Source organism: Lissotriton helveticus, chromosome 7, assembly GCF_964261635.1.
Source record: "Lissotriton helveticus chromosome 7, aLisHel1.1, whole genome shotgun sequence".
Taxonomy (NCBI): domain Eukaryota; kingdom Metazoa; phylum Chordata; class Amphibia; order Caudata; family Salamandridae; genus Lissotriton; species Lissotriton helveticus.
In genome coordinates, this window is record NC_136068.1 from 1,446,293,253 (window position 1) to 1,446,314,449 (window position 21,197).

A 21,197-nucleotide genomic window follows, 5' to 3' on the forward strand; every position below is an offset into this window, starting at 1 on the left:
TCAGAAATCTTGGAGTGATGCTTGACTCTGACCTCTCTTTCAAATCTCAAGTTAGTAAAGTTACGGGAAGGTGTTTCAGCATATTGAAAACCCTCCGTAAAGTCCTTGACCTTCTCCCCATCAACGTCAGGAAGACACTTGTCCATGCCTTAATCACACCCCATCTTGACTATGGCAATGCCCTGCTCCTAGGTTTAAGTAAAAAAGGCATGCACCAACGACAGTGCGTGCAAAACGCTGCTGCCCTCCTGGTACTTAACCTGCCTCGTAGAGCATCTGGGAAGACTGCTCTAGCGAAACTTCACTGGCTTCCGGTCAAGTAACGCATTAAATTCAAAGCTTTATGTTTTACACACCGCACTGCCCAGGGCAAAGGCCCAGCTATCTGCAAAAGCTCCTCACAATTCACCGCCCCACTCGGAATCTGAGGTCGACCGGAGCTATGTTTTTTAAACTCCTCCGTACCCGCAGAGCCAGGATGGGTGGTCGTTCTTTCAGGTATCTGGCTCCTAAACACTGGAATGAACTGCCGCTTGACCTCCGAATGGAACCTTCAGAAACCAGATTCCGTGCAAAACTTAAAACTCACCTGTTTCCAGTCATCTAATTCACCCTCTTCTCTTTGACCTTGGCTTTCTTTTTCTCTAACATCTGCCTTTTGAGAAATAGTAGCAATCTAGCGCGGGGACACACTGTTCTGAGTGTTCTTTATTATTATGATTGTTCTGAGCAGTTGAGCTGGGTCTGGAATGTTTAGCACCTTGATGGGTGACCGCCTGGGTCTACCTGGTGCTGTGGCTAACTCTCCTGTGGGGCCATGTATTGTGTGTGTTGTGGCTCCGCGTCTTTGGACACTTCCTTTCTGGGCCAGTGGTCTTTCTGTTCTGAGTTCCTCTTCCCGGGTGATGACGGCCTTTGCGTAGGTTCACAGTCGGTGATGGGTTGGTTTATCTGCCTTCTGTCGACCGTTACTTGGCTTGTCTGGGATTTGCCCCGGCCCTGCGGTTCGCCCCTGTTGTCTTTTTAGCATGGTGCTGTCCTTGCCTGGGTCTCTTTTATTCTGGATACGGCGTACCACCCTGAATGCACATGTTCCCGTCTAATCTCAGACGTTAAGCTGGGTTGGGCCTCTAGTTCTTGGATGGGAGATCTCCTGGGAGCGTCAGGTGCTGTAGGCTTTATTTGTGTCCCCGGTGTTGGCTCTTCCGCCTTTTCGTCAGGGCTCCCGGCTTTGTGCTTCCTAGTGTCCTTTTTTCTTCATGGGGTTCAGGGCTTTTTGGCCTGGCCGGGGCATTTGTCCTGTTGGTGGTGCTCCCCTGGGTGCTTCTCCATTGGCGTCTGCTGCTGCAGTTGGTGGACTTGGGAGCTGTTGCTCAATGGTCCGTATTATGCCTCTGTGGGCACGGGTTTTGTGTCCTACCCCTGCTTTCTGGCATTCCCTTGGGGGTTTTTGTTTTCAGCAGTGGTTTTGGGTGTCCCGTGGTGCTGAGATTCCCGGTTCTCCTCTTCCAGGCGGGTCCCTGCGCTTCCGGTGTGGACTTTTTATCCTCTTCTTCTTTGTCCCTGGCTTTGGGGTCCTGGGCATGGCCAGCTCGGGTGGCTCCCTGGGAGTGTTGTCATGGCTCGGGCCTGTTTCGCCCGGCTCTTCTGTCCTTATCACCTTTGGTGTGTTTTTGCCTGTGGCTTTTCCTCCCTGTGCGCTCCTGTTCCTGTCAGTTCTTCCTTGTTCGTCTGGGCTGGGCCTGGTTGTTGGCTAGCAGTGTGGTCGCCTGTGTGCTCGCTTCCTTCTTGTGGCACGTTCCTGGGACGGTTGCTTGGGCCCTGTGCGGGGCGGTCTCGCACCTCCGTGCTACATTCCTCTCCCTGCCGGGCTCTGTGTTTTTTCTTCTGCATGGGGGGCCTCTGGTGGACTTTCGCTTCCCTTCTGGTGGCTTGGCCCTGGGCCTGGTCCCTTCCGCCTTCGGGCTCTGTGGGCGGCCTTATGGGCTTTCCGCTTTTCGCTGTTGGCCGGTTGGGTTCCCTTGGTGGCCGGGTCTCTTTGGTGACGTCTCCTGCGCCTTCCTGGGTCTGTTTTGCCTTGTGCCTGCTTGGGTTCTCTCCATGGGGTCGCACTCCCTTCCGAGAGGGTGTGGGGGGTCCATTGTGTGACTGGGATCCATGTCCCACCTGTTTCTTTCCTGGCAGGTGGGGTTGTGGTACCATTCATTTTTTTTGGGGTTGTTCGGTTGGCGTGCTGAGTTCCTTGTGCACCCCTCTCCGTTCTTGCGGCTCCTGCCAGTCTGTTTGATTGTGTCTGGTTCCGCTGCCCTGTTACTCTGGTAGTTTCGGCTCTCTCGCGGTTGGTGGTCCGCCGTAATGTGTTTTGTCGGACTGCCTCTTTTCTGCTGTGGCTTTTTGGTTGGGTCGCTGTGGTGGGAATGCCCTCTGTTTCTTTGGTTCCTCTGTCTGGGCTTTTGCTCCCCTGTCGCTTTCAGCTGTCCTTTAGGCAGTCTTAGTGTGTTTGGACAGGCTTGCTGCTTTCTATTCTGGAGCCTGTTTGCTGTTGCTTTTGGCTCCGTGCGGTCTGGTTCTGTTCCTTCTCTGTCCTCCTTTGGCCTTTGGTTAGGACTGGATTTTCGGGCGACACTACGTGTCTCGGGGGTCCGGGTTTTCAGCCCTCCTGGTGTGTCTCTGTCCCGGGCTGGTTCTTCCTGCTCGTGGTTGCCTCTCCCTTGGGTGGTCCTTCCACTCATCTGGTCTTTTGGGTTTGCCCTCTTTCATGGGCGTCCCATTCTGATCCATTGGTTTCTTGTGAGTTTCCATGAAGCCGCTTGGCTTTGGTATGTGCTCACTTTGTTTGTCATGTGGCGAGTAAGACTTACGAGGAGGTAATACCCCGGTTACTTACCGGTAATCTTCATTACTCCAAGTATAGTCTTCTTCACCACGAGTTCCCATCCCACCCTACCTGTCTGGCAATAGGCTTCATGTTTATGCTTGGTAGAGTCTATCTGAAGGTTTGGGCCGGCCCACCTCTTATACAGGTCAAGGGCGTAATGGGTCGGCCATATTGGGAAGGGATGGGAGGCCGACTTTTTGCTTTGGAGGGTTCTGGTGTGGAGCTGAAGCTCACTTTGTTAGTCATGTGGCGAGGAGCATGTGGCGAGGAAGACTATACGCAGATTAATGAAGATTTTGGTAAGTAACTGGGGCATAAGCGGTGCGGTAAGGGAAAGGGGAGTATGGAATAGTCTAAAAATTGGAAGTACAGAGGTCTCCCTCTAGTAATGAAATAAATGGTTTTGAGTTGCATATAGATGTAACCAGCGTTGGTAAAGGAAATAGGTCGTGTTTTAATAAAAAATAAATATGACCACTCTTATAAACACAGACTTTCACCAATACTCTTTAAGTGTGTTGTGTGCACGCATGCTGTTTATCTTATTAAATCCTTTCCTATTGGTATTGCCAACCCTGCCAAAAAGTACACAGAAGTATTGCTTTCTGTTTAGAATAGTTAGAATATATGTAGAAGATAAAGAATTAAATGTGACGACAGCGGTACCAGTTGCAGATGTAAGAATCCATCCCTTGTGTATTCCAGTGGAAGCACTTCCTGTCAGGCAGAATGATAAACAAAACAGGCAATAACATCTAATGAAACAGTTCTACTTCTCTTGGTAGAGTCAAGTCAAATATACTTTTATTTGATTTCATAGAGAAAAATAATAAAAATGGTGGAAAAACCACCATTGCTGTGGAATACATAAAATGAATATTTTAAAAATGTTGAAAAGCACGAGCAAGACAGTCGGAAGACAAATGTTATGTTATGTTAAATGCGCACGGCTACTCGGGCAGAGTGTCCCGGCGCTATACAGATCTGTAGAGGAGAGGCCAGGAACATAGACGATGATCCAGCGCTCTGTTAGGTAGCGTTTTTGAGACAGTTTTTCTATCACCTCAATACTCACCATTAATCATGAAACACATATAAAGGCCCATAACACCTATGAGACAATTTTGAGCAACTGAATTAGGTGGTATGATTAATAATAACTACTTACATATTATTTACATTATTATATACAACTGCAGTTTATCTAATTTCACCATGGTTTTAAACACTTATTATTATTAGTCAGACCACTTAAGGCGATTGGATCAACTGATGGAAACTAGACCATGAATAAACAAGACCAGCTTGTCTTTCCAAATCTAATTTTATTAACTTTATTTTTCATAAAGAAAAATAGCATTTACGTTTAAAGATCTTTATTTTATAAGCAATTAAGAAAGCAGCATTTTAATAAGGAAATGAACTAATGAACTGACATTTTCAAAGCAAGCTCAGAAACATGAAATATTAGCAAAATAACAGTTTCCATTCCCTAAATCTATTTCCCTGTCTATTTCTCACTTCACCTGGAAAGGAAAAATCATTTAAAGTCTGCTGTCCTTACATGCGCCAAAGTCCAACAGCATGTCACCTCATTCAGGAATCGGAAAGGAAGAGAAACAGCAAGCAAACCTTTTTTCCTGTTCACAGTGTCAGGTTTTATACCTTTCTTTCTCGCTAAACTTTCTACCTTTTACATTCTTTAAAGTAAATCCGAGCTTTTCATTGGCTGTCCTGTGTCAGTCCATGATAAAGTGTATTAGGTCATCTCCGATTCTTGACCAAGTCCAGGCTTCACATAAAGCCCTATTGTCTTTCACTTCCACATCTTTCAGCTTCCTCAAGAAAGTTACTTTTCCTCGAGTTTTGAACATTTACTGCCTAGCCTTGGCAGACACTTTAAGTTTCTGTCCTTGAGCCTTTTCATCATGAGCACGTTCAACTCAACCAAAGAACTGCTTTTTCAATTAACGATGACAGTGCAGTAAAAATCTTCACAGCTACGCATGTGCAAAGACTTCACTCTGGACAAGCTTTCGCGTCTGCAGCTCTGTCAGCCATGTTTTTCTGAACCACCTTTAGGCCTCACTTTGGAAACTATTATTAAACAAACACAAGACATCAATTAATTAAAGAATTGAGACCCATTCTGTTACCCACCCCCTTTACTAATTAATCCTGTTAATTATGTTACCTAGCAAAAGCACAATCGGGCAGCATTATATTTACTTCTCCTTTAGGAACTGCACAAACTCCTTGAGCTTTCGTCACAGAAAAGACATAACATAAGCACACAAAATAAGCACATGCCATTAGTTAAACAGCCGCATTTAATACTGACAAAGACAATAGACTAGGTTAGTTTATTATTTTTTCTTTGTGTTTGTAACATAAAGCACATTAGTTTATCCCACGTGTATTGATGAATGTATTTTTAAACTAAGTTGATTAGTAATTTCACCACAAGCTTATTAATTTAATTACGGTTATGGGAGATTAACTTCACAAGTTTGAACAAAATTTTGTTCTTCACCTTGCTTCATCAACGACTATAAGCCAAAGAGCCAAGTCTTAAGTTCTTTTCTAAAGGACAACAGATTGTCTAGCTTCCTAAGAGACAAGGGAAGTTTATTCCAAAATTGAGGGGCCAGCAATCTGTAGGAACGTCCGCCAATACGAACACGTTTGATGGTTGGGATAATGGCCAAAGCTTGTGAGGCCGAGCGAAGAGATCTAGACGGAAGATAAAATTGAACTATTTTCCTTAAGTAAACAGCACCAATACCGTGCAATGATTTGAAGGCCATGGTCAGAGTTTTAAAATGAATACGCTTCTGCACCGGCAGCCAATGAAGCGAATCGAGGAGAGCTGAGGTGTGAATCCTGCGGCTGAGGTCAAAAATGGCCCTCGCTGCTGAATTCTGAACTGTCTGGAGGGGTGCAAGAAGGTACTCCGGAAGGCCCAGATATAGTATATTAGAGTAATCGAGCCTGGAACCAATCAGTGCCTGGACTGTAATTCTCCTATGACTATGGGAGAGGAAAGGAGGACATTTCCTAAGAGTACGCAACAAGGCAAAACATTGGCCAACTATGCTGAGAATCTGGGGCTTAAAGGTTAGACCAGTGTCAATCTTTATACCTAGGTTCTTTGCCACTGACGTGGGTGATGCAGGAGGATGCATATCGGCCGTCCACCAGGATTTCCAATGGGCATCAGGAGGACAGCCACAGAAAATAATCTCTGACTTGTCCGAGTTGCATTTTAACTGGTTCTCTTGAAACCAGGAAAAAACGGCCTCAAGGCACCTCCTGATAGAATTGCCGACAAACTCAGTATTCTTGTCGCAGGTAAAGAGGAGCTGCGTGTCGTCGGCATACGACACAATACGCGCTCCATGCGACTCAACCAATTCAGCCAAGGGAGAAAGATAAACATTAAAAAGAGTGGGGCTCAACACCGACCCCTGTGGCACTCCTACGGCCAAAGGAGGAACAGCAGCTGAGAAAGGGGGGGCCCAGATCAATTGTTGGCGGTCGGACAAGAAGGACTTAAACCAATTGAATACCGTCCCTCTCAGTCCAATCTCCTGAAGTCTTGTAAGAAGACGGCAGTGAGGGACGGTATCAAAGGCCGCCGACCAGTCCAATAGCACCAGCATCGCCTTCCCACCACTGTCCAGAACCTCCTTAATAGACTCAGTTATTCCAATAAAGCTGTCTCAGTGCTCAAATTTGAGCGGAAGCCAGACTGTGTAGGGTGCTAAATATCTCTAGCTTCAAGGAAGCTGGAGAGAGTGGAATGTACGTGCTTTTCCGCTATTTTAGCCAGAGCAGGGAGCAACGAGATCGGTCTATAATTGCAGTGCTTTAAAGGATCAAGGTTTGGTTTTTTTAACAGTGGAACGATGTGCGCCTTTTTCCATGCACTAGGGACGATACCGGTTTCAAGAGAGGCGTTGAGAATCGGATTAACCAAAGGGTTGATAACATGGGCCATTTTGGCTAAAATTTTTGCAGGGCAAGGATCCGATGGGGAGCCGGACTTTAATTTTAGTAACAGATCCAGTGACAATTGAAGAGATAGAGGGGGAAAGGTTGTAAGCATATGATTATCAGGGAGGGAACACTGATTGTCAGGGAGGGAACATATTCCAGACGAAATTGAAGAAAGCTTTTTTGTAGAAATATCAGGCAAGAAAGAGGCCTGAATGCTTAAGATCTTATTCGAAAAAAAATTCGCCAATTGCTTGATCCAAGATTCAGATGGGGAGGGTTTAGAAATTAAGGCCGCAGGGAAGGTAAACTCCTTAACGATTCTAAAAATTTCTTTACTAATGTTACTCACTGAATAGATTCTTCTAGCGAAGTACAATTTCTTCTCAGCGACCATAGCTTTATGATAGTCCATAATGAGGACTTTATACGTCACTTGAGATGCCGCATCGTAACAGCGACGCCATACTCTTTCGGCCTTCTTGCAACTCCTTCTGGTCTCATGGAGTGCAGGAGTAAACCATGGAGCCGATGTGCGTCGGCCAGATTTGAACTGAGTAGGAATAGGTGCTAACTCGTCAAAGCGCTGAAGAAGCCATGACTGAAAGATGGCAAGATCATTTTCCAACTCCACCGTGAGTTGGCAAGGATAAATAGTAAAGGAGCGCTCCAACATATCAGCCGTAACCCGATGATAGGGGCGGAAAACCGTAGACTAAGAGTCTACACCGCTACTAGTAGTCTTAGAGATATTAAGTATATCAAAATTCAGCAAGTAGTGGTCCGACCAGACCAGGGGTACCGGAGGAAAGGACATAATAGGAAGCAAAGAATATATCTGGTCCAGAATAAGACCTTTATTATGAGTGGCGGAAAGAATATATGGGGAAAGACCAAAAGTGCTAGTTACATCCTGAAGTTTCAAGGAATCCGCAGCCTCATCATCATCCATATGAATGTTAAAATCTCCAAGAAGTAACCAGTGCTTATATTTCATAATCAATGGGGACATAGCCAGATGAAGGTCTTCATAGAAGGAGCTAAGGTGACCAGGAGGCCTGTACACCAACAAACCAGCACACGACTGGTGAGAGGAGAAGGATAGACAAAAGCCAAGTGACTCCACTCCTGAGATAGCCTCTGTCTCAACCACTGAGCAGGAGTATCGCCTATCAATCACAATGGCCACAGCCCCGCCCCGACCTACAACACGGTCTTCCCTCACCATATAGTAGTTCGAAGGAAGGGCAGTAGCAATATCAGGGCTTGAAGCGTCGCCAAGCCAGGTCTCTGTTAGATAGAGGCAAGCCGGCTTATACTCTGTTAAAAGGTAAAAAGATCTAGGGCATGATTGCCCACCGATCGAGTGTTAAGAAGCATACAGGAGTGGGGCCTACCCTTAGCCCGCGCCAGAACAGAGGGATTAGTCACACATACAGTGGCCGGTCTGAGGGGTGCGGTACTAACCGTCCACCCGCATCGCGCACAATTTAAAACAGCAGTGGAGGGGTCACACAGAGGCTGAGGGCACTCGCAAATGGCAGTGGTTAAGTCAAAGATATTAAAACATACAGGCATTGTTTACCATTTTTATTTGTTAATAAAGCTTTCAAACTAAAAAAAAACATACAGGCAGTGCAATAGAGAAGTGTTGAGGCTGGTTAATCTTAAACCACTTAGGTTTGAAGGCAGTTTCTATTTTGTCCATCTTAGTAGAGTCAATTCCCACTGTGTATATTTTAAAGATTTGGTAACAATACGCTAGCAGACGGCTCCGCTGATTAAAGGAATTGTTTTAATTAAAGCAGAATAGATGCCTTTAGATGAAGCAACACTACCACCTACAGGCCAAAACATCACACACAAAGGGTGAAATTAATCGGATGTTGATAGAACAAGCTCAAATAAATGTAAGACTGAAAATATTTATCCATAAATTAATCATTTGAGATTAACTTCGAAAAAGGAAATGGTCCTATGATAAGCACCTGGAAGGACCCCTTCTATTTAACTTAATACTACATGGGGCTTCTTGGCTTAGAAGCACTACTTTGGTTTGGAGTTGAGCGAAGTTACTTTAATTGTTGTGTATTTTTTTCTTACTGATGCTTCCAAAGTACATCACTCTCAAAGCAGTCTGCATTCCCCTGAATTTAAGAGTGATAATTTCTCACCTGCTGCCTTCTTTCCCGACAGGCCTCCCCTTCATCAGCCCGGACATTCTATGCCGAATCAAGCAGGAGCATGACCTCAAATTGCAGGATTGCCAACCCTCTGATGTGAGCGAATCTGTGGCGCAGCCGGCTACAGGTGACTAGGAACTACTGTAGAATATCTGTTTGGTTAACTTCATTGTGATTGGTTAAGACAAATACAGAGCCAGTGTGCAATGTTAAAAAGGCATTGGTGTTGGGAGCAAGGAGGTGCATCAGGAAAACAAATCCAGTCCCATAAGTTTTGTAAAGAAATCCTTTATTTCACTCTTCAAGATTCTTTTTGTATCAAATGCAATCCAGCCAACGCGTTTTGTTCCAAAAAACACTCCTAGAACTTCGTCAAGGCCAATATACCTCTAGTATCTCCAATAGTCCAGCAACGTATATTCGTTTGTGTGGGCATTCTCAAGCCCCATAACTGCCACAATGATAAGTGAGCCTTCTCGTGTGACTGCGGTCTGAGTTGAAAACTCAGACCGCCGTCATTCGCAGAAGTATATTGGCCTATTTAATTAAAAAGCCCTGACGAAGTTCCAGGAGTATTTTTTTTGGAACAACACACAGTTGGATTGCATTCGTTACAAAAAGAATATTGAAGACTGATAAAATAAAGGATGTCTCTTTGCTCACAACAACTTTGGAACCTGTCAAACAGTGATACTTAAGAGCGACAAGTGCCGGCGGATTTATGCACAGCTCCTTTATACTGTGAGTGATAAATAAGTGAGGTGCAGCCTGGATAGTCCATTGCCTCTTTCTATTTTTGTGTTCTATTAAAAGGGCATTGTCTCTCTCTTTTGAATTTTTTAAGCAATCTGCTTTTCTTACGCGACCTCCTGGGACCGCATGCTTAGTCTGCATTAAAAAGTCACCCGACCTACAGGTTAATAAGAAGTACTATTAATTACTGGCTTAATTATACTCTGCTCTTGCTCGTCACAAGGATGAAAGTGTTAGTCGTCTGTTCCCTTTTTATTTAAACCTGTGACCGAAATGTTGAGGAGGAGTGTTCTGCCAACTCAGTGGCACATATTTCATTCTCTTGGTATCCATGGCCTGGTTCATAGCCATGACCGACAGTTTGCGTGCAGATATATGAAAAAGCCTTTCAATATTTATAAGCAGTGTTTACATTCTGCACAATCGGGGTCTAGAGCGACAGCGCAGTTGTTTGCAGCACCTACTGTTACCAATTCCTTAAACATACACAGAACGGACTGTACTTCTTTCTCGCCTCCTGCTGATTGGTGAATCATTTGTCTCCTGCGATGTGCGTGTGTTTCAATGCATGAGGGACCGATTTAGATCTCAGATTACAATGAATTATCATTGAGTACACTTTCAATTGTCTAACTTCTTTATTTCCCAAACTATGGTTCGTAAAAATTGATCCTTTTAAAGTCTGTATTTAAGATAGGGGTCAAATGTCAGGCTGTCTTCTGACAGATTGCTGCTTATTTTTTAACTCGAGGATTGGTGTTTACAGACTCCTCTCCCTTTGCAGTCCAAGAAATAAAAGTAAGTGAACTATTTGGCAATCTTGCTGTGGTTCAGGCAATGTGAGAGGAAAGTCTGTAGGGTGTCATTTTTGTAGCAAAAGAGCCCATCCTTGTTCCCTATACTAATTCTCCACAGGATACCTTTGGTTTTCTTAGATAACCCTCCTCTTTTCCCCGCCCATCCTGAACACTAGACCGCTATCTGCCTTAAGCACGCATCTGCATAGTTAAGGCATATGCGTGGTTCAGGCAAGCATGGTTGCCCTTGCGTTGGAACAGCACATGTGGTTCTGCCTGCGTTGTTACGGCTGTTTCCTGAATCAGGAAGTTAGATCCTTAGTCCTGAAGAAAAGCTATGGGGATTGGCTTGAAATATTTAGACCATTAGGAAGTCAGGTACATTATCCACTACACTTTACACTCTCTCCCCTTTTTCTGACCTTACCTCCCGGAAGACAGATTAAAAATATCACTTACCTACTAGGAAGGTATTTTTAACCTCCCACGTATGACTCCTCCCACTCCTATTTCTTCTATAATTTGGAATATACTACTCCGCGCTCCCACGTATTGCGCAGGTCGCATCACGCCCTTTCGCAGTGGAACGGGAGGAACCCTATGATGCATGCCACAAAGGGGCAACCATGGTGTGTGATGGTTAAATAAGAAAACCGAGCGTTTTCTCTGTCCTGTAGAGGGTTAGTACACTGAACACTGATTGCTCTTTTGTTTTTGAAAGTATACTTGTAGGAGGATAGGCCTCTCCGGTCTTTTTTTCATCTTACCTCTCCCTTTCTTTTGAGATTTTTTTGTAACACCCAACAAAATGTAAATACCTGTAAATGAACTGTACTTATTTAGCAGTCAGGAAAGCAAACATGAAGCACATTATTTGTAATGATGAAGTGTGATTGAAGCAAAGATTTAAATAGCATAAAAACCAATCAAGGCACTTTACTTGTTGGTGCTCAAATGATAAATATTCACTGAAGCACAATTTTCAACAAACTATCATTTGTGTGCAATATAATTTTAATCGTAAAATTGTATCCCTGTAAATGTATTGGTCTTTTCAATGGAAAGGTAACTGTTGGTAAATGGCAGTGCGCCACCACACAATGCTTTAGTTACATTAAAAGAATCACCCACCTCATGTCCATTAAAGCTAGGTGGGTCACGGAAGATTGCCGTTCAAAAAATTGGTCCATGGGTCTAAAAGGTTTGAGAATTACTCATCAATCTCAGTCATGCATTGTATACAGAAAACAATATTTTCTGTACTTTCTGTTTTGGTACTGTAGATCTTTCAAGCTTTTGTCAGGACTCGATGCGACGCTTAGCTTGGAATTCCAAAACACAACAATCAAAGAACACCCTCGTTCAATTCAGTTGCCTTCACTTCATTACCCACCTGGAAGATTACAGCTCAGAATTTGATTCCATTCGTTTCCCTTTGTAAAAGACAGCGTATGGCACAGAAAGAGACAGGCTGTACAGAGAGACTGTACAGAAAGTACACCGTTTTTGCAGGCCGTTGCTTGCCAGTCCTAGCACAGCACCAAACTGATTACCTGTCTTTCAACATTCCAACCCTAGATGTAATTTGTATCTCAAAGCAACAAAGAAAGAGCATGTCCTGAACGCCAGTGCTGACAAAGAACATCAAGCCCAAAGATGGTTGGATGAAATGATCCAGAGTGGCTTCAGCCTGAGACTTGTCGACAGTGCCCAATTCCTCTGATTTCATATTGACAGCAACATAAGCTTTGCTTCATACATTGCACACAAAACCAAGACCATATGGCCGAAACTTCCCCTGGATGTCAAAGTGAAATCTTCTTGCAAGGCACTTTATTGATTTGCCTCAAAACTGACCAGGTATCACCCCTCTTAAAGAAGTGTTTAGCGGGGTATGCAGATATTGTTTTACTTTTTTTTTGCCAATGAACATTTCACCACCTGCAGTGCCTAATAAAACAGCGCTGCAGTTGGAGGTGGTGGCACAATGCCCCTGAGCAGTGTGGGGAGGGCAACAGGGGCCCGGGAATGTCTTATCCGATGAAAAAATCGTACAAAAAAGGCAATCATTGTGGGCAAAACACCGGCGCCAAGTGTGTGTCAGTATTTGCCCCACTGTGAAATATCCAGAAATGGTTGAACGTAAACTATCTCAATAACCTTTGTTTTATCTCTGGTCTACTCTTACTAGAAAAGGTGGCAGAACATAGTCTCTCTGCAGCTCATGAAAGATCAATGATCCCCTCAATAATTGTCAATACGTCTTTCTTCTGGGTTGGAGCACCCAAACCGCCAGCCTCCAAGTTGTTGACTATGCTTTACGACTACTCGACAATGGAAACTCCTGCACATTAGTGCTTCTAGACCGGTCTGCTGCTTTTGACCCGGCCAATCGTTCTCTGTTGATCAACATCCTCAAAGAAAGAATGTGCACTGAGGGAATTGTTCTTGAATGGTTCTCTTCCTTGCTGTCCGATCGGGCGGGCCCCTAGGAGTTGGAATCTGGAGCTTTTTTACAACTTGTCGAAGATACTACCAGAGGTTCCCTGTGGCTCTATTCTTTCACCCAACGTGTTCATCTCTACATGGCACCTACCAGGGTTCTCACTCTTGGTACCCTCTTTTATTGATATGCTGTTGACACTTTGCAGGACCTAAAGGTTTCCTCCCTCTGACATTTCTCTCTTTTCTAAAATACGGGAGACAGTCAAAAGATGAATGCACACAATCCACCTAAAATGCATCCCTAACAAAAAATAAAAAAGGTAAAAAAGAACAGAATTTCTCTTAATTTAACCCATGAAGTCTAATTTATGGGTACAATTTTGGGGGTTACACTTCCTCAACTGCCACCCCTCTATAGTTGACAATGGCAAATCACTGGGAGTCTTCCTAATCGGCAGATGCAAGATCCAGTTCCAAATCAATGCCCCTGCCTGAAGTGGTCAATTCCATTTCTAATCATTCTGAAGAGGAACTGAAATATGATGTTGAAGTCCACATTTCTTATAGGCTAGATTACTGGAACTAACTCGTCATTGGTCTAATCAAAGCCCAACTTTCTCCTCTTAGAACAGGGTTGAATGCTGCAGCTCGATTTGTCTCCTGAAGCACAAGGTTTGGTCACATAACTCCTGTGTGTTTTGGGCTACCGTGGCTTCCCACTGAAGCTAAAGCTCAGGTCATGTAAACATGATTTACCCACAAACCCTACACAGAGTGAACCCCAGCTACGTGGCTAAAAAGCTGACATTCGCAGGTAGTCTGCATCTTTTGTGCTGCTTTATTTTGTTACTATTCAAAACTTGCCAGTTTCACTTAGGAACTGAAGAAAACAATATCTCAAGACTTATCTAGAACCACAACAAGACTTTGCCTCCTCCTGTCTTGTTTATTGACATTCAAAAAGAAACCGTAAACCCTAGTCCATGTTGTGAGCCAATTTTATCTTTACCTCACCAATGCTGGGATCTGACCACCCTGCTCTTGCCTGACTGCTTTAAGCTGAAGTTGTATTTATTTTACTTTAACCCTCCTCGATGCTTCACTAATAATGTATGCTAGGTTTTGCTTGTCGTCTCACATCAATGTCACACACTGGCATTGCTCCGACATATAATAATAATTTTTTTGTCTTCTGCAAGATATTTTTGACCCTTATGCCTTTCCATAATACAACGCTGTAATGGCGTAGGCCAAGATTGCGCTATAAAACAGCGTAATGAAAAAAATAAATCCAGAAACCAACATGCGCGCTGTGAATAGTTTTCTTAACACTGTAATTTGCCTTATCAGGAGTTTCTAAAATGTATCCAATGCTGGAAGGGCTTCTAAAGTCATAACAGTGATACTCTTCAAAAATTCAGACTATGGAAAACCATCAGCAGTCTGGATCAGAAGTTGTAATTAAAAGACATTAAGATGCCATCTCAGGCACAATATGGCAGATGCTATTAACCCTCTGCTTCTAGAAATAAATGAAGACATGATTATTATTATATGTTATTATTATATGTCATTTGTAATGCGCACGAATCATCCCCAAGGGGATCTCTCGGCACCTGAGAAGGACAAGCAGCCAAATAAAGTACAGATTAGAAAAGCCAGGTCTTAATCCATTTTTTAAATAGGGACAGGTTTGGGCATTCCCGAATGTGTTCGGGGAGGTCGTTCCAGAATTTGGGGGCCAGATATGAGAAGGCCCGACCTCCCATTTTTACCTTCCTAATTCTCTGGCAGCACAGCAACTTACGGTTGGTAGATCTGAGCTGACGTGCAGGAAGGTACCATTGAAGTTTATTTGTCAGATAGACCGACCCCAGTCCGTGCAGGGACCTGAAGACCATACACAGCATTTTAAAGATGGCCCGTTACTTGGCTGGAAGCCAATGTAATTGGCGAAGAAGGGGCTGGGAGGGGATTCTGGCTGGTTTATCCAGTGCAAGACGTGCAGCGGTGTTCTGCACAACCTGTAATTTAGATAAAAGGTCTTCCTCCAATTCCCACCAATAGTGAATTGCCGTAATCAAGGCGACTAACTAAAAGAGCCTGAATCAGGGTCTTCCTGGCACTGAGCGGGATCCATGGGAAGATCTTTTTCAACATCCGCATGGTCCCGAAACAGGAGCCTGCAAGCGTCTTCACCTGCTCCTCCATTGAAAGCTGATTGTCGATGCTTGTAAAGCATAATCTCATAGTGTGTAGATCAAGATATACTTACCCTTCTCATGATGTCCTTGAGGGGAGACTTCTCCCTTCATTTTGCCTGTATGGGAGGCTTCCTCTTGGTCTTCTTTCTTAGTGATACCTTTCATTGCACAGGGCTCCACTACTTTATAGCTAATATTGTTCTTTATTAATTCAATATGTAAAAACCTTGGTTTATGGTGTGTTGTATTATTTCATTAAATAATTTTCATTATTTTATTAAAGTATTATTTTGTTGACCCATATTTCAGAAAAAACAATATTGCATTCAGTGATGGAGCACTATATGGGCAAAGTAAATGTTTCGAAATTGGTTATTGATTACACTTGCTTAGTGGAGGCTATTTCTTGTCATTTTGTAATTCTATTTGGATTCAGCCTCCCACTCGTTTTCTGAGGCTAAGCAACGAGCTCAATTGATAATACATGTTTAAAAGAGTTATTTTGGGCTTATACAGCGCCATTCTAGCTCTAAAATGTAGTTTCCCAATGATATGGGAATCTTGAGAGTTAGAAGATCCTGCAACTTTGATATTTTTGTTGAATGTTGGCATCCTTCATTTTGATGAGAGATCGCCTTCCTCAATTGGATAAACCCTTTGAGTTAGTCAGAAGAATCAGAAAATGTATGTATGCGCTGCACTCCTTGATATGAGTTAATAAGTATTTACAATGCAATAGGTCTCGCAATTGCGATATTTTGAGCTATTGGCCTTGTAAATGTCAATCCCTTTAATAATATTAAAAGCATTGTCATTTACAATACCAAAAGTTCAAACTTTGGCACTTGAGCGTGGTGTCCCTAAAGCGGGTATCGCGGTCAGCATGCCACTTAGAGCAACAAAGCGCTCCTTAAGAAAAGCGGCTACCATTGTTCTGTGTGCGCGCACAGCACATATTAAAAGTAGCCGCTATGGTCCTCATCCGTGTCCATAAACAAAATAGTGCTCACTGACTTATAATGCAGGCTGTGTACATGGAAGGTAACAAATACAGACAAGGTGGTACCAAGGAGGGACTAACAAGCCTATGTACGAATCAGAAACCAGCATTTATGAAGCACAATGACACAAGCCAATGACCAATATGGGCGAAGAGTGGGTGGGGCTTCCAGTGCATACTCCAATACACAATGCCTCGCAAAGTGAGCAGCTCATTTGCGCTGCCACTAGGCTCGACCTAATAAAAAGGGAGACCATTTCAGTTAAGAACATCAATAACATTCCCTAGTGCAGTGCAATACAATAAAATTTAATTTGCAATATAGTGTCCTCATGCCACCTATCAGCGTATTGCACATCATCATACGTTATAAAAAAAAACCGATTGAAACATAATGGAATGACAGATCAGAGGAATGGAGTTAATACATAAATGTGGAATCTTATCAGAAAATCATTGCAATATTATTGCACTCTACCATACGTTTAAAAACCCATCAGACCGTAGTAGGGTAACGGATAAAGGAAGAGTAAAATTAGTATGTAAACACCAACGCTGATCAAGAGATTATTGCATTAAAATGACACAGGAGCAATACACTAATACAGTAGGGTTATCCGACCCCCTAACAGAATGGTACTCTCCTCCTCAGTCTTAAAAACTGTTAAATAAACAGCACCATAGAGTAACATCAGAGGGCAATGCAGTTGTTATAAAAAAAGAAAAGCAGCTCTGATCTGCACCGTCGGAATTTAATACTTTTAAAAAAGTGTCCATATCACATTTGTTCTAGGGCCCCCATAAAAGGGACAGAAGAACACAGTATGTAAATTAGATTGAATGGATACACTGTGACAGGGATCTAAATCGGGCCGGGAATAACAAATCACTGGATAGCTTACCATGAGGGCTAAGTAATTAAAACGGGATCTAGTTAAAACATAATGGTTGCTTGTCCTGGATTGAGTATAAGTATGTTTGAAGCCCCTGTTGCAAGCACACCAATGTATAAAAATACATTGCAACTTTGTGTCGATCAGACAGCGATCGGTTTGTCGTGGCTTTTGCTAGAAACAACTTTCAGCTCGGCCTTCTCACTGAAGCAGGAATTTGGACAGGTATATAACTCGGTACGCCCAATCTCCTCCAATGTTGCTTTCCCATAAGCGAGCCAAGGTATGTCAAGGGCTGCATGCAGTTTCTGGCAATCCTCTAGACTTGTCGATTTAGTGGAGCAGTTTGCCTGGACCAAATGGGGTGTCGCAGCAGGCGTTGTGCTAATTTTATTTTATCCTCAATATAAGGAGTGCCCAGCTCGTCATGGTAAAAAGTATTCGGACAGCTACAAGGAACTGCTAAAAGTTGTTTTTTTAAATGTATTTTCCACAAGTTGTATACTATGGGTACCAACCATGCCTTGTATGCCTGACCCATATGCTGCAGTCGCCACCCACTTTGCTGCATGGATGGTCAAAAGCTCTTTTACTGGTTTGGAACCCAATGTTTTACAGAAACTCTGGAGCCACAGGAATGAATGAATGAATGAATAAGGCTTTATTTCGATCAAAATATATCTTATAAGCACACATATATTATAAAACATTGACATCTTAAAACTTCACAGAAGAAATGCATTTTTTAATAATTTACAGTATACCGTATAAAATACACAAATTTCCTCAAAATTAAAGTGCATAGTGATATCAGGATAAAATGCCTAGTAATAGAGACTACTACATATGCATAATTTAAGATATCAAATTAAACAATTTCCTTTAACCTTTTCATTCTAATCAACCAAGCCCATCTCAAAAACTTCGCGAGGCCGCATGCATACAGTGCTCTTGTATCGGACTTAAAAATACGGAGCGCTACTGTATGGGATCTAGTGCCCAATTCTCTACATAATGGTTTGAGCCAGCAGTTTCTCGAAGATTTGTATGCCGGACATTCAAAGAAAATATGGGCCATTGATTCCGGCCTAGAAGGACAATATGGGCAAAAGGGGGATGTTCGATAGGGAACTTTCCAACGAGCAGTCAATTCTCGTATTGGCAATGAACCCACCCGGAATCTAAAATATAGAGCCCTATCAAAGGGTTTCTGAATAATATCAAGGTACGGTTCACAAAATTCAACATCCTTGGCTATTAGGAATTCGTCAGTTATTCTACCCAGCTTAGGATCAGAATTGCGCTTACTAGTTAGCCAGTTCCAATAAAACTTCTTCAGATCTGCTTTCGGAGGGGCAGATCGATTTTCCCAAGCTACCTCTAGGCCCAAAGCATAAAGCAAAGATTTTACATCTTTTAACCACTTTATTTTGTGCCATCCCTCCATGGACATGAGTTCTGACAGGTCCTCTGCATATTTTGCCAACTCGGGCACTCGCCACAGCCGTGCCCATAATAATAACGGTCGGACTTTAGCCAGGTCAGAGATCGAGTGGCACCCTAAATCAAATAAAAGTGGGACTGTAGGGGTACTCTGCGGTTCTACCATTAGATCTTTAAAAATTTGTTTTCAGACCTCGTTATCTGATCCATGTTGCTTGTGCCCCACAATTCGGCTCCATAAAGGGCCGAACTTACTCCTTTGGCCTTATATATTTCAATGACCATAGCAATGGGTCGAGTGGATGAGGAGCGCTGTTTCTTTTGGATTGCCCCCGCCACCCTTTTATGGCATAAAAGCATTTTCTGTATGTGTAGATTCCACTGCATTGTGTCAGAAATGCGTATGCCAAGATAGTCAAATTCCGTGACCCTCTCTAGAGATACGTGGTTCAGGACGGGTGGCCTGCTCTGTTTTTTTGGTGGGTTCAGAACCAGATACTTTGTCTTATCTGTGTTGATTACAAGCCCTCTCTGACTGCAAAAGGACTGGAAACCAACCAGGAGGTTCTGGAGGCCCACTGGGTTTTAGAGATAAGAAGGGTATCGTCCGCGAATAGGAGTGTTGGGATTCGCTCTCCCGCCAGGGATGGTGCGTCAGATGGTACTTTCAGCAGGTGCTCAACAACTCCGTTCACATAGAGTGAAAATAGAGTTGGAGCAAGAACGCATCCCTGGCGGACACCCCTATTCACTGGGATTTTACTTGTCTTCTGCCCTTGCGCACCCCACCTGATCTGGGCAAAATTTCCATCATGGAGCCTTACTAATAATGATAGGATGTACGATTGGATCCCCATCTCAGACAGTACACCCCAAAGGTGGCCCCGGGGCACCAGATCGAAGGCAGTCTTCAGATCGATGAACGCTAAATAAAGGCTGCCTTTTCCTATTTGGACCACTTTCCAGTAGATGTGAAGCAATTTAAATGCCTGCTCTATGGTCCCAGTGCCAGCCCTGACGCCAGCTTGGTAATCCGAAAGGATCTTGTTGCTCTCTGCCCATTCTAGGATTCGCTAGAGGACCAACTTCCCGACAACCTTCTGGGTGGAATCAACCAGGCTTATCGGGCAGTAGTTGGCATGGTCGCCCCTATGCCCTTTCTTAACCCCTTCGACGCTCATGACGAGCCCAGCTCGTCATGGAGTTTCCATTGACTTCAATGGAAATTACATTCAAAGCCATAAAACACCTTAGCATCCCAGTGGTTAAAAATTGGGGCGACCTCTGCCCCCTTCCACGAGTCCGGTATTGGAGCACCATTCTCAATTGCCTTAATCAGAGTACAGATAAGCTTCCCCCACTTTGGGGGGCGGAGCTAGCCGGCAGCCGAGATGGCCGCCTGATCCCAGAGCTCCGCTCAGCGCCACAAATTATCCTCACTCTATCCTACCTGGACCGGCCGTAGACGACTCTGCTCTCCCTCCCTTGACGGCGGAATACCTGGCGGGTGTAGTGGCCCCGGTGCGGCGAAGATCCGACGTGTGAGGCGTGGACTCGGACACTGTTGTGATCAGGTGGTTTAGAGGCCGCAAGACGCAGTCTCCAGTGTCCCCTTAGGCCGGGCTGCGTGCTCCGACGTGCGGACACGGGGAGCGGGTCGACCCCGGAGGTCGTGGACGGCTCCTCCCCCATCGGCTTTGGAACGTCGAGGAGAGGCTGCGCTGGAGGCTGCTGCCAGTTTTCTTTTGAACGTTGCGGAGGTACGTCTGCTAGGGACCGAGGAGGGAGCTCCGAGGAACGGAGGAGAGGCGAGAGACGCCATTCGCGTGCGGCGCCATTTTCGGCATCCGGCCCAGTTGGGGACGGGCCTAGGCATTGCTGGGCCTGGGAGTGTAGCACGCAGCTGGCGTACCTCTTAACCTGAGATCCTGAGCGGTGGTGAGCCTCTACGCGGTCAACCAACGCAACGAGGGGGGCACTCCTTTATTTAGTGACTGCTTGCTGTGCCCTTACCCCCAGATTGTACCTACCTACACTTCGTCCTACCTCCTGGACCCGTGGAATCCTTGGTGGTCTCTGTCCTTGTTTTTCTGGCAGTGCACATTGATGAGCCTTGCATGTGCAAGATTGCTGATCCACGGAGTGTTACACGACAGCGCGGTGAGTCCAGATACTGCCTGCTGTACAACACTCATAGTGCCCTGCCTCGGATAGCGGTGGAACCTGGTGGTGCCAAGTGGGTCTGACTGTGCGGGGTTGGGGCCGGCCGCAGAAGTCGTGTGGCCGTCTATACCCCTAATATACTGCAGCGATTCTCGGGTGATACTGCCGACTGCCTTACCCAGTGGTGGGTAGTCTGGTCACTTCTGCCTCACCCACGGAGAGGTCCACTCTGCGTTCCTCACTACTTGGGGGACACTCAACGACAGCGATGGGGAAGGGAGATAGGACACAGAGCAAGCTCCCCTGTGCGCAGCGTAGACTTCCCACACAGGTCTCCCCTGCGCAGCACAGAGAGAGCCCACCACGGGAAGACGAGCAGACCGTGGACTCCGACCTCAAGACCATGCTCCGGTCCATGGAGCACAGCCTACAGTCCAGTATC

General features: G+C 44.6%; 1 protein-coding gene across 1 annotated transcript in view; it reads left to right on the forward strand.

Moving 5' to 3' along the window:
• LOC144769520 (uncharacterized) overlaps window positions 1-21,197 on the forward strand; it is a 270,191-nt gene that overhangs the window by 231,679 nt on the left and 17,315 nt on the right. Inside the window, exon 13 of the mRNA XM_078653661.1 lies at window positions 9,071-9,184. Coding sequence (XP_078509787.1) covers window positions 9,071-9,184 — 114 coding nt within the window. The remainder of the gene's footprint in view (window positions 1-9,070; window positions 9,185-21,197) is intronic.